Consider the following 14773-nt stretch of genomic DNA (forward strand, 5'->3'; position numbering starts at 1 on the left):
TAAAACTTTTTCAATTAAAAAAAAAAAGAACAAGAACAAGAAGAAGAAGAAGAAGGGGAAAAAACAATTTGGTGGATGGAGATAAAGTACCTGACAGAGCACCTTTGCTCACTAAATTACAGGGTGCTGTAAGGGTGCAGAGGTGTTTGCAGGATTTCGCGCATTCATCAGAGTGACCAAAGCAGCATCGCACCATAAGCTCTGCTCGGTTTTTTTAGATACGTGTGACTCCCAGCAAAGGGACAGAAGGAAAAAGGGCGAAACTTGGGTGGGATCACTGCTATTCATCGGCCTTCGCTTTGACACGCACGCACCACTGATGCCTCTATGACGGCGTTTCTCAATCTTAGTCAAACTCTCCGATGTGTGGACTTCAGCTCGCAGAACCCTTAAAGTTGCCAAGGTTGAGAAACGCTGCTCTTTGCCATGGAGACAAAAGCCCTTGCCCACCGAAGGAGGACGGGCGGGGGGCGAGCAAAACTAGGAAAGCTTCGGTTTCTTTGCCCACGAGAGGGCTCCCTGGTCTTTCTTTGCTAGACCCGAAGTACCTGCTAGTTTTTCCTCTTGGCTGCGAACAGCATGCAAGTGTCCCGTTTTGTTTTCCGGGTTATTGGGCAGTTGCTGCGATTGCTCCGCTTACACGGCCGTCTTATTTCGATGCAAGGGGCGGGGGTGTCTAAAAGCAGAGACCTCTTCCTCCTTTTTTGCCTTAACCCTAAAGTAAGACTTCTTTCCCTTCTCTAAATATTCGGCTCAAAAGTGTTTTTGGCACTGGAGGGGTGAGGGGGGGGCGGGTCCCCATCCTTCCGTCCGTCCGCCCACCCGCCTGCAGAACCAGCTTTGTGGGTGTGTGCAACCCTCCTTCTCAGCAGCAGAGAAATTGGCCGGGGTTGCAGGGCAGTCAGAAAACAGGAGTCCGAAAGAGGATTGAGATGGAGGGATTGACAAGCACAACGCCCGGCGTCTCTTTCGAGCCCCGGCTTTGCCGACCAGCATTTTCCCCCCTCCAACCTAGAAAGGGGGAACGGGGTGAAGATTTATTTCTGACTATGGCGGGGGGGATTCTGCGATGCAAACTCGGTTTCTTTCTCTCGGGGGTGGGGTGGGGATATCTTTATAGGCAGGGGAATACTCCAGGCCGCCAAGCAACCTGGCCCTCTTATTTACAGGGAGAATAAGGAATAAGCAGAATTAGAAGGAAATTGTGGTGACATTTCTCTTTGGAGATGGGCAGAATAAGACAAAACAGCAAGGGTGTGACCGTTTCTCTCCATCAGTTATGAAGCGTTTTACATGCTTTGTGTCTTGCTTTTGCTGTTCTTGGGTGCAGATTTTCATTCCCTTTTTGTTTTCAGTATGGCCCAATATATAAGACTTTTCCCCCCCGTTTTCTCCTATAACTAGTTGCAAAATTTCCTTTGAGATGGACCCGCAGCTGTCCCAAGTCCAGGTAGAGGAAGCAATTTCTTGGGATCTACAGGGGGACTGGTGTAGAAGAAGATCCGTTTGGCCCATCTCCAAGAAAGATCCAGAAGCCCATCGCTTTGGGAAAGAGGAACCGGTTGGCATCCCCATCCCTGGGGAGGTCAAGGTGGACATCAGTGAGCGGCTCAAAGACATTGAGGAGTACAGCAGGCAGATGTTTCGTTCCGATGCTCTTCCTTTGGGAGAACGTCCCTGGCAGACTCTGTTCCAGCTGGGAGAGGCTGCTCAGAGATGGCTGAGACCACAGGACCGCACCAAAGGACAGATTGTGGACGTGGTCATCTTGGAGCAGTTTCTGCATGTGCTTCCTTTGGGAATGCAGGCTTGGGTGAGAGCCAGGAAGCCAAGTACCAGCCAGGAGGCAGCTCAACTGGCTGAAGTTTACCTGGAGCAAAAGGTAAATTCTTTCTAATAAGAAAGGGACACACACACACCAATTCTTGGTCTAATGCTAGGACTGTTGCTGTGCCTCTGACCACAAGCACTAACTAAGCAAGAAGGTGCCTTGGGCAGGTTGGCTTCTGAACCACCTGAATTTGTCCTGCAATAGGTTATAAATGGAGTGGGCAGTAGAAAGAGGGAAAGCTAAAACTTCATCTCCTTTAGTAACAGTTCCCAGCTTTCTAGGAAAGCCTGTTCTTACTTTGAGAGCTACAGATCAAAAATATACCCCAATATCTGGGTTCATACCTTGCTAATTACAAATCCTGGGTTGGTATCTCAAGTTCACATAATGTCTTATAGCTATATTGTAACTTAATCCAATGGCCTGGTTAACTTAATAAATCAGTGGCTGCTTTTTCTACAGCTTGCTGAACCACAAATCACAACAAAAACTGAAAACTGAGGTGGGTCCCAGTGGTAGGACTATGGTTAAATTTCTGATCTTTATCCTGCTACTTTTTAGGGGAGACCTTGCTTCAACATTATGTTTAAATATCACCTACCAGAGAGCTTTATATAAACTTAGATAAGGAATTATAAATTCAAGATGCAGCAGGTATTACTGAATATTTTTGCTAAATGGCATGGTTAGCAGTCATCAGAATAGTAGACAAATCAAAAGCATTAATTTATTCCATTTTCTTCCTCTTATAGTGTCCTATGGCATTCCAGGACATAGCTATTTACTTCTCAGAAGAAGAATGGGACCTTCTAAATGAGGAGCAAAGAATATTGTATTACACCGTCATGCAAGAAAATTCTGAGAACATAACCTATTTAGGTAAGACTTCCATTCCTGTAAGATCATGGGATCCTTTCTGAAGCTGTCAACTCCATTTTGTTTATATAACAGCCCTTGCGAGTTTTTATTATTTATTTATTAAGCCAATCTAATAACCTGGGAGCAAATTACATTTTATTTGGGAATTTTTTATTTTATCCCTAAAGCAGACCTTTATGTTAGATTGAGCTGAGCGACAACAGATGCAAAGTTCCCCAAAGTTCCCATGGAAACCTTCCCCAAAGGTTTCCATGGCTTAGGGTGGACTTTAATCTGATTCTTCCCAAATCTAGTCCAGCATTTCAACTATGCTACATTAGTAGACAATTCTAAGCTATTTAGTTTCTTGGTATTTTCCGAGCTTGGTTGTTCTCCCACAAACTATTCTCCAAAGCACCTGAGGGTAGAACAAGAAGCAATGGGTGCAAACTGATCAAAGAAAGAAGCAACTTAGAACTAAGGAGAAATTTCCTGACAGTTAGAACAATTAATAAGTGGAACGACTTGCCTGCAGAAGTTGTGAATGCTCCAACACTGGAAATTTTTAAGAAAATGTTGGATAACCATCTGACTGAGATGGTGTAGGGTTTCCTGCCTGGGCAGGGGGTTGGACTAGAAGGCCTCCAAGGTCCCTTCCAACTCTGATGTTATGTTATGTTAAATAACTCAGGTGATCTAGAGGTTCAGTGTCATTTTGCACAATGCAGGAAGTGGTACCAGAGAAACCATTAAGAAAGAAACAATGTTCTCATCAGGGCACTATCAAAAAAGAAATTAGATTCCAACTTGTCATCTATCTACCTTTATGAGGTGTACCTGTTATTGGAATTTTTGAACTAGCTAATTTACCCGGCCTGTCTCTGAATAAGATACATTGTGTTAGATAGCTATAAAGAAAATCAATAATCTTCCTTTCTTTTGTTGTGTTTCTTTCCCTTCCTCTAGAGCTTTTGATTTCCAAACCAGATCACAGTCTCCAACCTTACTGGGACGAAGAGGCACAGAGGGCCTTCAAAGGGAAAAACTCTATTGTTGAAGGAGTTGTGAATTGGGAGGACATAACTGTGGTCGGTGAGAAAATCTTTCTGTAACAAAAGAATCCACGTATTTTAAGTCTTATTGGGTTAACATATGTTACTTTTTTTCAAAGTCAAGCACTTTGAATCACCTGTCTCACATCCAGACACACAGCAGTTGGAAGAGACAACACTGATCAGAATGTCCTTTAGTACATAGTTTAGCTCATATGTTGGTGACTTTTCCCGCCATTAATTTAGCTGTTGCCTGGCTGATTTCATTACTTCCCTCTGTGAGGGACCTGGGTTGGCTGTACAAAATCAGAGACATGTTTCTGAGGGCTCAACATTAATCACTGAACCATTCCCATGGATGCCCTCAGCAGAATCTGGGGGACGTCCATTCCGATTCAGCAGTCCTCTTTGCCCATTTTAATTGGCCCATTGTAGTTGCTGTAACTCTCAAGTCCCAGTAAATCTTAACTCCACCCAATAAGGTAGTCTCTTCATGTCCACAAACCACAAAAAGTTACGCATACTTGGACCCCTCAGCAAAACCGTGACTGAGGTACATCTGGTAACCAGTGGGAAAGATCTCAGAGAGACCCCACAGAGTATAGTGGCCACCAAAACATCCCAGGAGACTTGGGTGTTCCCCTAAATCAACCCTAGCCAGTTCCAGCATGGTAATATGTTGAATTAAAGCCTGAGAAAAACTGATCTCCATTCAAGGTAAAGATTTAATAACTTTTAGATATCTAGTACTAGTCTTTTTTTCCCTCCCTGGATTGTTTCCAATATTTCCTCTGGCTTCACTTTTTTCCTTATTTTAGAATTGCCACCCCAATATCCATATGACTGCCTGCATAATGGTGAACCTGACGTGATCTTCCAGATCGGAAGAGATGGGATCATTCAAGAGTCTGAGGAAAGGAGTAATCTGAGGCATTCTTCTCCAGGTAAGCCGTTAGGATTAGGGTCTGGGGTTTTGTTTGAAGCCACCTGGGAAGGTGAGGATGGGAAGAAAGAAGAGGACAGATGACATTGTAAGACAGATCCAGGTTCCTTTTGAATGAGCAAAACGTAAACCTTCAGGAACCAAACATTCTAAACAATGCAGAACTTTGTTTTCCTACAGGTCGTGCCTGTCTGGCATTCCTGGGAAGGAGTAGCCCGGCAGTTTTCCAGTGTTCTTCAAAATATTCCAGTGCCACAGCAATTCATTTTTCCCCACTTATTTTCCATCCTTGCTATTATGTCTGTATCTAGAATGTCAGAGGAAGTGAGGTCTTTTAGTACTCTGTTAGTGAATCAAATTGTGAGGAAGGTACTTTTATTTTTGATAGTTCCCATCATGGCGTGGGACCAGGTTATCTGAGGGACCATCTTTTGCCGGTCACATCCACCCAACCCACTAGAGTGGGGAGGCAAGGTCCTGTCGCCTAAGGAGGTACATCCGGCGGGACCCAGCAGAAGGGCCTTCTCCGTGGTGGCTCCTTTCCTCTGGAACATTATCCCTCCAGAAAGTAGACTGGACTCTACTCTGACACTTTAGTAAGGGCCCTGAAGATACGATTTTGCAAGCATGCTTGGAGAACCCAGAGTGGGATGGAGCCCATTAAATGGCTGAGTATGTGTTGTTGCTGAGTGATGGGGGTGTATTTTATTATTTTTAATTCTTCTACATTGTGTTTTTATTTTCTGTAAGCCGCCTAGGGTCACTGTGAGTGAGTAGGGGGCTACATAATTTTTACAAAATAAATAAATAAATGAAAAGGGATACTAAAAATAGGTGAAGAAAGAATGATGGTTTAACTGAATTAGCCAAGGATTTCAGGCCAAGCATTTAAAAACCTGACTGTGGACCACTGCAAGCCATTGTAAATGCAAAGCCAGCTGACAAGCAGCCAAAATATAATCATGCGACTGTGGTGTGGTGGGGTATTTGTGTACGTGTATCAGTTGTGACGACGAGAATAGGCCAGTATTACCTTTCTTGAAGCCTGTCATAAATCTGAACTGTCATTTAGCGACCAGTCATATAGCCTAGAAATCAAAATTTCATATTGTATTTCAGGCCTGAATCCAAATAATGGTATTTTTTCAATAATTAAGGAATGTGAAGGAATAATTCAAAGTTTGGTATTGAAACTGAGTCCATATCTTTACCCTTTTCTTGCTTTGCTCCCCCCCCCCTTATTAACTTCTTTTGCATCTGTCTTCAAAACTTCATTTATATTTTTCTTGTTCTTGCAGAAAACCTGACTACCAGAAAAAAAAATCATCAAGAAGAGTTTGGAGCAGAACAACTTCAGGAGCCAACGCAGTGGGATGTGTTCTTTGATCCCAAAATTTCTGAACCAATGGAGATTAGATCTAGAAGGCAGCAAGGGCTATTCCTGGAACTCATACAAGGTTCTAAGGGTGATAAGAAAATGCCCAGCAGTAGCTCCCAAGTAGGTTCTACTGTATCAAAAAGAAACTATCCCTGTTCTGAATGTGGGAGAAGTTTTGATCGCCGTTCCAACTTAATTAAACATCAGCGAATCCACACAGGAGAAAAGCCTTACCCTTGTACTGAATGTGGGAAATGCTTTGACCAGCAGTCTAATCTAAACGTCCATCTAAGAGTTCACACTGGAGAGAAACCATACGGTTGCCCCGATTGCGGCAAAAGATTTAGTATCAAATCACATTTACATGGACACTATAGGATACACACAGGGGAGAAGCCTTATGAATGTGAAGACTGTGGGAAGAGCTTCCGTGTGAAGTCTTCCCTAAATAAGCACCAGCGAACCCATACAGGAGCTGCTAAACTCTCCAAACCATCTGAGATCAAATCAGAGGGTCCCCGGGCAACATTGCCAGAAGTGACACGTGTTTATTCAGCTCCCAAATCAGAAAAAATAATTAAAATTATGAGTAGGAAGCCCCCTATAGAAATCACAGTGTCAAACAAGAATTTTTCCTGTTCCGAGTGTGGGAAAGGTTTCGATCGACCCTCACATCTCATCACGCACCAGAGGATCCACACTGGGGAAAAGCCATATCCCTGTATTCAGTGCGGGAAACGTTTTCATCAGCAGTCTAACCTTAATGTCCATTTGCGTCTCCATACTGGAGAGAAACCTTATGGCTGTCCTGAATGCGGCAAAAGATTCAACATCAAATCCCACCTACATGGACATTACAGGATCCACACAGGGGAGAAGCCATTCGAGTGTGAAGACTGTGGGAAGAGCTTCCGGGTGAAGTCTTGTCTCAATAAGCACCAGCAAGTTCATACAGGAGAAAAGCCATATAAATGTCTTTGAGGGGAAAAACTGCAATTCTAATCCACGTCATTCTGGAGAGAAAGATTACGATGCTCTGAACTTGGGGGAAAGCAACTTTTTGCAATAGATGAGACAAACTTGAAAGATTTCACACAGGAGAAAATCCTTCTGTTTTCCTTCTGCAAGAAATAAGCATCTGAAAAATCTACGGAGTCTTTGTGGGTGCTTAATCTGTGGGAAAATGTTCAGGAAGATAGTTCTAGACCATAGATAGTGATCAGGAAGGCCTGGATTTGAGCACACAACTGAGACACTGATCATAGCAGCACAAAAACAGGCACTTTGTACATGATCCATAGAAACAAGTGTCTACTATCTAGACAAATGCAGACTATGCAGAGAGGCCTCAGAGACAGTCCAACACGTCGTGTCTAGATACAACACATAGATGCAGGCAGAAACAGCACACTGAACAGCCCAGCAAGATAACTGGCATTGTGTACAGGAATATATGCACAGTGTATGGGCCACAACACGTCCCAATGGGAGACTCTGTATAAGATCATAGAAAATAATAGGATCCTGTGGAACTTCCAGATTGAGACGGATAGGCAGGTACTAGCCAATCAACCAGACATCGTAGTAATAGACAAGGACAGAAGACGGCAATGGCGATAGGTGTATTGGTACCAAATGACACCAACATGTGGAAGGAGTATAAGAAATTGAAGAAGTTCCGGGAACTGAAGAAGGAATTAGAAAATATGAGGAAATGGTCCCAGTGGTGGGAGGAGTGCCTGTGGCTGTGACTCCTATGCTAGAATGAACAGCAGAACAACACCAGAGCTTTGTTCAAAAGAATGCAGGGTTAGGAACAGTTAACCCTCAAACTCCCAGGCCTCTGGTAAAGGACCCGAGACTGAAGAAAACACATATCGCCATAGGGGTGAGAAGGGAATTTTTTAAAATGTACACTATAATTCATACGGTACAAGCTGTAATAATTCGAAATGCAAGAATTGAGAAACGTTTCCATGATTTTTTTTTTATTTTTTTGGAGAAGGCTATTGTTCAGTGAATTCCCTAAGGAACAAAAGCAAATGCTTCTATGGGGGTCAGAGTGAAGCCATGTGTGTTTGGAACTTAAATGTCTTAAACTTAGAACAAATTGAGAGCCAGTTTGATGTAGTGGCTAAGGTGCTGGTCCCTCCTTCTCAACCCAACCAACCTCACAAGGTTATTAGGGAGAAAATAGGCAGAGAGGAAGGCATGTTGGCATAGCACAAAGTCCGGTGGTTTATTTCACCTGGTGCAATTTAGCCAATAACCACACAGAGGTGGGTGGGAATACATTAAGAACTTTATTTCTACACAGAAGAGCTCACACTTGGGATTAGTGTTACAAAGCAAGTCCTTCTGCATTCCCCTCACAACAGATATTTATATACGCTACAGATTGCATCCGTTTTGGATTGGTTGGAGACATTTGCTTCACCATACCCCTTAACTTTTTTGGGTGGGTTCTTCCTTTTCTCTGGACAGATATCCTTAACAGCCTTATGCGGGGGGAGGGGGAGATGCCTGGTGACTATGCTCATTTTCCCCCCTAGAAAATTCATGCAGCTGCTTCTAGTGTAGGACAACTAGCTTACGGCTTTTATTGTTTTTGCAATGTATAAAATACCAAGAAAAATAAAAACAGAGAAGGAAAAAGAGAGGGAAGGAAAATATGAGGTACAAAAGAAAGGAAAAACTGTTGACTTTCAACTCTTTAGCACAGTACGAAATAACATTACAGCCTCAACTTTTTACTTTTACACATTAGTATGCAATTAGCCATTTATGTAGCAAATCTACCTAATTGGCAAAGCTACTTGCAGACCCTTTGCCATATGGAGGATCTTGTGGGGCGATTCTAGGACTCTCTTTAACCCAAGAAGTCATATAAACTGAAGGAATGCCAGTTCCTTCGGCTGGTAAATTGAAAAAACTACAGGGGAAAACCTTTCAGGGATCCTTCCCTGGGTGTGTCGTCAGTTGGCCATTTTTTTCCAGTAGAAGTCAGTGTGTTGCAATTAGGAATATTTGGTATGTTAGTCCCTTTGAGATATTTAAAAATAATGAAGATGGGATAAAAATAACTTTTTCATTCATGCCCCAAACTGATGGAAATTAACCTCCAGAGCCCTTAAGTCCTCTGCTGCTTAAAATGCCTTTTTAGGATTGGCTTGAAGGAATTTACTAAACAATAGTCATTCCATGTGAAGTATTGATGTCATGCTGGCTGGTTTTGATTTTCCTTGCAACAAGTGGCATTGCCTTCCAAGATAGGTAGTTCTGCACCTCAGTATAACCTGAAACTAAGTAATAGTTTTCTAAAAAAAAAAATCTCAATTGGGAAGAGAGAGTCTTCAGGTTTAATTCTGTTTATGGCTTCCTGCCCGTGCATAGCTATTTTACTGAAGCTTGTCTGAAAGTAACATGAGATGCTTCAGAAAAAAAACGTCCTTGATCTCGTAGCTGTAAGGCAGAAGTTTTTTAAGGCTTGCCTTTCAAGGCCCGGTGGGAATCAAAACGGATTGGATGAAATATGCAACAAGTTGGAAAAATAAAATTGCCAGATAAGGAATGTAGCTTTTATTTCATGATACTGCTTTCTTCAGAAACATCAGTTGAAAAAAGGAAATGCTTCTCTTCCTCTTCCTGAGTTTTCATTTCCGTTCTTCCATTTATACATCCAGATGACAGTGGATGTTCACACAACATAAAACAGGCTGGTTCACACAGCATACCTGAGTCACAAAGACTATGTTATGTGAACTCAAAAACTGTATTGATTGTTTGATTAGCCCTAAGAGAATTCATCTTTAAGCAATCCTAGTTTTCTGGAGATAAATTAGCCCATGTGTGAGTGCACACATGCATAATCTAAGTTGAATTACCTAGACAGCTGACCTGAAGGTTAAGTAATATCTCTGCCTTCAGTGGCCAGGTCTTAAGGGTTTGCCCTACAGGTAGTCCTCATATAATAACCATTAGTTCAGTGACCAACCATGGCACCGTCAGGCGCAAAAGACTGAATCCACACATGAACGTTCAATTAAAACAATTTATACAAGCTATGCACAGAAATCTTCTCAAATGAATGGTTAGCATCTGTTTGGAGTTAGTTAACTGTCATCAGAATCGGGGTGGGTGGGTTTGAACTTAGTCCACTTTGGCTACGTAAAGATTCTAGGCTGATCACTTTAACTGTCCCCAGCTCTTGCAATTCTTTCCTCTTGCATTGAACAAATGGTACTTATGCACAATCCCTGAATGTATGGGTGTAGCAGTTCCCCAGGGTCACGCAAACTAAATTTTGGTGCTTGGCAGCCTGTGCACATTTAAAACCATAGGGGTACTTCAACTCCCTTTTGCTCACTTATTCCCATCGTCTCTGCCCTTTGGCTGCCCTGCATGGTGGCACTCTTTTGTGGCATCTTCTCACTGCTGACAAGGTGTGCTCTATGTAATGCAGCTGCTGCCCATGGCAGTCCTTTTTCCTGAGGCTTCCTACGCCGTTCTTCAAAATTTCAAGAATGGAGCAAACAATTTGGAAAACAATACAGCCTCAGGAAAAATTGTAGCAGTAATGGCAACAAGTAACACAGGACTTGGCCTCCTTTGTAAAATCACTTTGCCTTTAATCCTTGATTATATTTTTCTGGCTTTCTCTGGCAGTTGCTAAACGTTCCTGAGCAATCTGTTCAAAGGCTTACAACATTCCTTTGTATTAGGATATATTCAGTTAGTCTTTTCGGGCCTACTACGTTTCCACATCAACCTTCAACGATGTCTAGAACATCACAATGTTTTCTTCCATACGGTAACTCAAAGAAGTTGAATATTGTGGAAGCCTGGGAATTTCCCTGTATGCGAACCTATCAGCCACATATCTGCATATAGATATTTTAGTAGTGCTTATTGGAAATTGGTCCCTTGATCCATCGGGATCTCATTTGGTATGCCTACAGCACTGAAGATTTTGAGACCAGCTCCTCTGCTATTTGCTTGGCAATCACATTCTTTATTTTTTTTAAAATATACTTTATTAAACTTTTTTTACATTAAAAACACATTCTTTAATTGACCAGCTTCATGGTACCGAGTGGTGTAGTCACAGACAACCAGGATACACTCATTGTCTTTACTAGGTTGTGGCAAAGAGTCTACAATATCCATGCTACTTTAGATAAGGAAATAGGGGGTAAAATGTACCCTTTTCCATAGGAAAGTTGTTCTGTTCTCTTTTTAGCTTCACCAACTGACACACAGAGCAGGTCTTGCAATACCATCACTCCACAGATCCCCGGCCAATACCACCTTATCCAAAATTCTATATCCATCCCTATTCCTACCCATAAATTTGGACCATGGAGTTTCATGGGCTAGCTCCAACATTGCTTTGCAAGATCCCCCAGCAGCTGCTATTGGTTAATTTTGTTCCTTTGTATAGGGATGAAGCCTTATTCGTTACAACTGTTCTTTTTGCTGAAATCTGGGTGTTGTGTCCTTGTTTCCTTCCTTTTCTGTTGCCACACAACAATGTTTTAGGGTTTGTTGGCTCTTTCTTTTGCAAGGGTCCCAGGTGAATTTTCCATTTAGGAGTCTCTATGCCTATAGGTTGCCACACAACAATGTTTTAGGGTTTGTTGGCTCTTTCTTTTGCAAGGGTCCCAGGTGAATTTCCCATTTAGGAGTCTCTATGCCTATAGATTCAACCCTAAAACTTTGTTTTTCCTAGAACATCTCACTTCTCCTATTAAGTCAAGATAAATCCCATGTTCCTTCCTTTCCTGTTTCAAGCTGCATTCTCTCATCTTCAACTGGTCCCTTGTAGTTACTCCCACTATCTTAGCTTCTTTCTTGACTCCTTTTCTCTAGGTCCAATCTTCAGTAAATGGAAAGTCTGTTTTCATTAAGTTATATGGCATGTTAGGGATTACTCCTACTACTGTTTGTATGTTCCTTTCCCTATGCCTGTTCTTTGGCTTTAACCAATGTGGCCATCTCAGTCTGCCAAAACAAAATAAGAGGCTCTTTCTCCATAACTTTTGTTATTAAATGAGGATGCAACAAGGTTAGTCTACTCCCAGTATCTACCAAACTTTTCACATTGGCCCCATTACTTTTTGTTGAGATCATAATTTTTCTTCCCAGTCCTACTGCAGTCATTCCCTTTTTTTCCCCCTTTGGCTTTTACAGACTGAATAAATGGCCATTTTTCCCACAGGTGTTAACAGCTATGGGTCTCTGACCTCCCAATGCCTTCCCTTTGATTTGGGTAAGAGCTAAAGGCTTCTTTTTCCTTTTGCCTTTCTCATCTTCCATCTCCTTAAAGTTCTTATTTTCTGGAACAAGCTTTCTTATTCTCGTTCCTCTGCACCTTCCTTTCTAATATCCTCAGATTTCTCTCCTGCCACATACTCCTCAGCTACTTCAACATTCCTTTGAGCTGACTCGGTTGTGTTCCTGCATCTCAATATGGTGGAAAGTACATGTGGAAACTGTTCTAAAATTATTTCCTCTACTACTTTTTTCTTGTTTCTTTCATCTGGCCACAACCACTTCCCTGCCCAGGTCTTCCCACCTTGACAGCAGTTCACAAATCCCTTCATGTTTGTTGTAAGTGTAGCTCCTAAAACTCTGCCTATAGGTGTAAGAAGTGGCATATCTGTGTAAGATTGCTTCTTTAATGTGAGAGTAACCCACTACTTCTCTTGCTGGAAAACTACTATAAAGTTTCAAAGCCTTTCCTATTAAACAGGGGGCTAGTCTGGCCACCCCATTCACTCTCAGACCACTTGCAAGAGGTAACCACTCTTTCAAACATTGTAAAGTAGTCTGTCTTCGTCTCATAACTTGGGCATTGTGATGTCTTTGGGACCACCTCCACACACTATGCCTTCTGAAAGTTGAATATATTCCTTCTGGTGACTGTATTTCATTTAGTAGATAACCAGCCCTTAAATCTCTTTTATTTTCTTTTTACTCCTTTCCCAGTTCCAGGCAATCTTTCCTACACACACACACACCCCTCCAAGAGCAACTCTTCCTCTTTAATTGGAGACTTTCTTCTTGTTGCAGCCTTATCAGTTACCACTAATTTAGGGTAGACTCCCATTTTTAACCAAGTCAGTAGCCGCTTCTAAGGGAGAAGCCGCCCCTCCTTTTTCCATGTTGGTATGTTTGGTGTAAGCTCTGGTGCAGGGTTTGCTTTCCTCAGCCAGGATTGTTGGCTAATTTCTACAAGGTCTGGGCTTTGCAAGGTCCAAGCTCTCTCCTTTTTACAGCCCCCTTTTTAACCAAGGCTTGTTTTTTTTTTTCATAGAGCATACTAAAATGCTTGCGTTTAAGCCATCTCCACCCTGTATTGGATATTCCCTTTGGTGTAAGCTCTGGTGCAGGTTTGCTTTCCTTAGCCAGGATTGTTGGCTAATTTCTACAAGGTCTGGGCTTTGCAAGGTCCAAGCTCTCTCCTTTTTACAGCCCCCTTTTTAATCAAGGCTTGTTTTTTTTTTCATAGAGCATACTAAAATGCTTGCGTTTAAGCCATCTCCACCCTGTATTGGATATTCCCTTTGGTGTAAGCTCTGGTGCAGGTTTGCTTTCCTTAGCCAGGATTGTTGGCTAATTTCTACAAGGTCTGGGCTTTGCAAGGTCCAAGCTCTCTCCTTTTTACAGCCCCCTTTTTAACCAAGGCTTGTTTTTTTTTTCATAGAGCATACTAAAACGCTTGTGTTTAAGCCATCTCCACCTTGTATTGGATATTCCCTTTTTTTGATATCCACTTTGCTTTATGGATATCCCACTTCATGGATAGCCTATTGGCATCCTTTTGTCAAGGTTCTTTTACATATACCCAAGTCAATGGGTTTCAAAAAATGCCAGAAAGCCAATACAGCCCCACCTAGACATACACCCACAAGCACTTAAAGGTCACTACTCACTGTTTACTACCTTTCCCCAATTCTACTACAACTCCCATTTCTCCACTAGCTTTGTTAATCCTACTTCTGGAGAAGAGTAACTTTCCCCACAGGCTGCTTCATGCCGTTTTAGATTCCCAAACCACGTTTTCCCCCCTCTCACTCCCACACCACCAAGCCAATACGGTACGCGCAGCTGCCTCTCTGCTCAGCTTTTATAGCCATAATTGCTGGGCTGGCTAAGGAGAGGTCTTAAAGGGACAGGGCACCAGAAGCCCGGATGCTGATTATCCTGCAAGCAGCCAGTCCTCTCACATTTAGCAAGCATTCAGCAAACGCACAAGCTGCGATCTGGTGAAATAGAATAAAGGTGGGCAAAATTAGGCAAGAATTGGGATTATATTCATCAAAAAGGCAAAGAACTTTCCAGAGCCCTAGAAATGTTACTGAGAACAATTAGCATAAGGGGGTCTCTAAGGAAGTGGCCCTTGGTTATTCCAGTTTCAGCCTGTTCTGTAAATCATGGCATAATAGAGATGGAGAAAAACAGCTGCCAAGCGACCCTTCCTTTATTCCACACTTAAAGGAAACAGTTTGGTGGATGGACACTTCCCCCCTGAAAAACAGGGTGGTCTAAACCAGGGGTCTCCAACCTTAGTAACTTTAAGGTTTGTGGACTTCAACTCCCCGAGTTCCTCAGCCACAAGTCCACAAGCCTTAAAGTTACTAAGGTTGGAGACCCCTGGTCTAAACCAGAGGTGTCCACAGGATGCATTCATCCGAATGACCAAAACAGCA

At 42.5% G+C, this 14773-nt stretch overlaps 1 protein-coding gene across 1 annotated transcript; it reads left to right on the top strand.

The window, feature by feature from the left end:
• The first annotated feature begins 611 nt into the window (after positions 1-611).
• LOC131192544 (zinc finger protein 154-like) lies at positions 612-9850 on the top strand. Its single transcript, XM_058171765.1, has 6 exons — positions 612-720; positions 1405-1882; positions 2584-2710; positions 3656-3781; positions 4560-4685; positions 5983-9850. The coding sequence occupies exons 2-6, from the start codon at positions 1424-1426 to the stop codon at positions 7041-7043; spliced, it is 1899 nt and encodes a 632-aa protein (XP_058027748.1). The 5' UTR covers positions 612-720; positions 1405-1423; the 3' UTR covers positions 7044-9850.
• The last annotated feature ends 4923 nt before the right edge of the window (positions 9851-14773 follow it).

The sequence above is a fragment of the Ahaetulla prasina genome, chromosome 2, assembly GCF_028640845.1.
Source record: "Ahaetulla prasina isolate Xishuangbanna chromosome 2, ASM2864084v1, whole genome shotgun sequence".
NCBI lineage: Eukaryota > Metazoa > Chordata > Lepidosauria > Squamata > Colubridae > Ahaetulla > Ahaetulla prasina.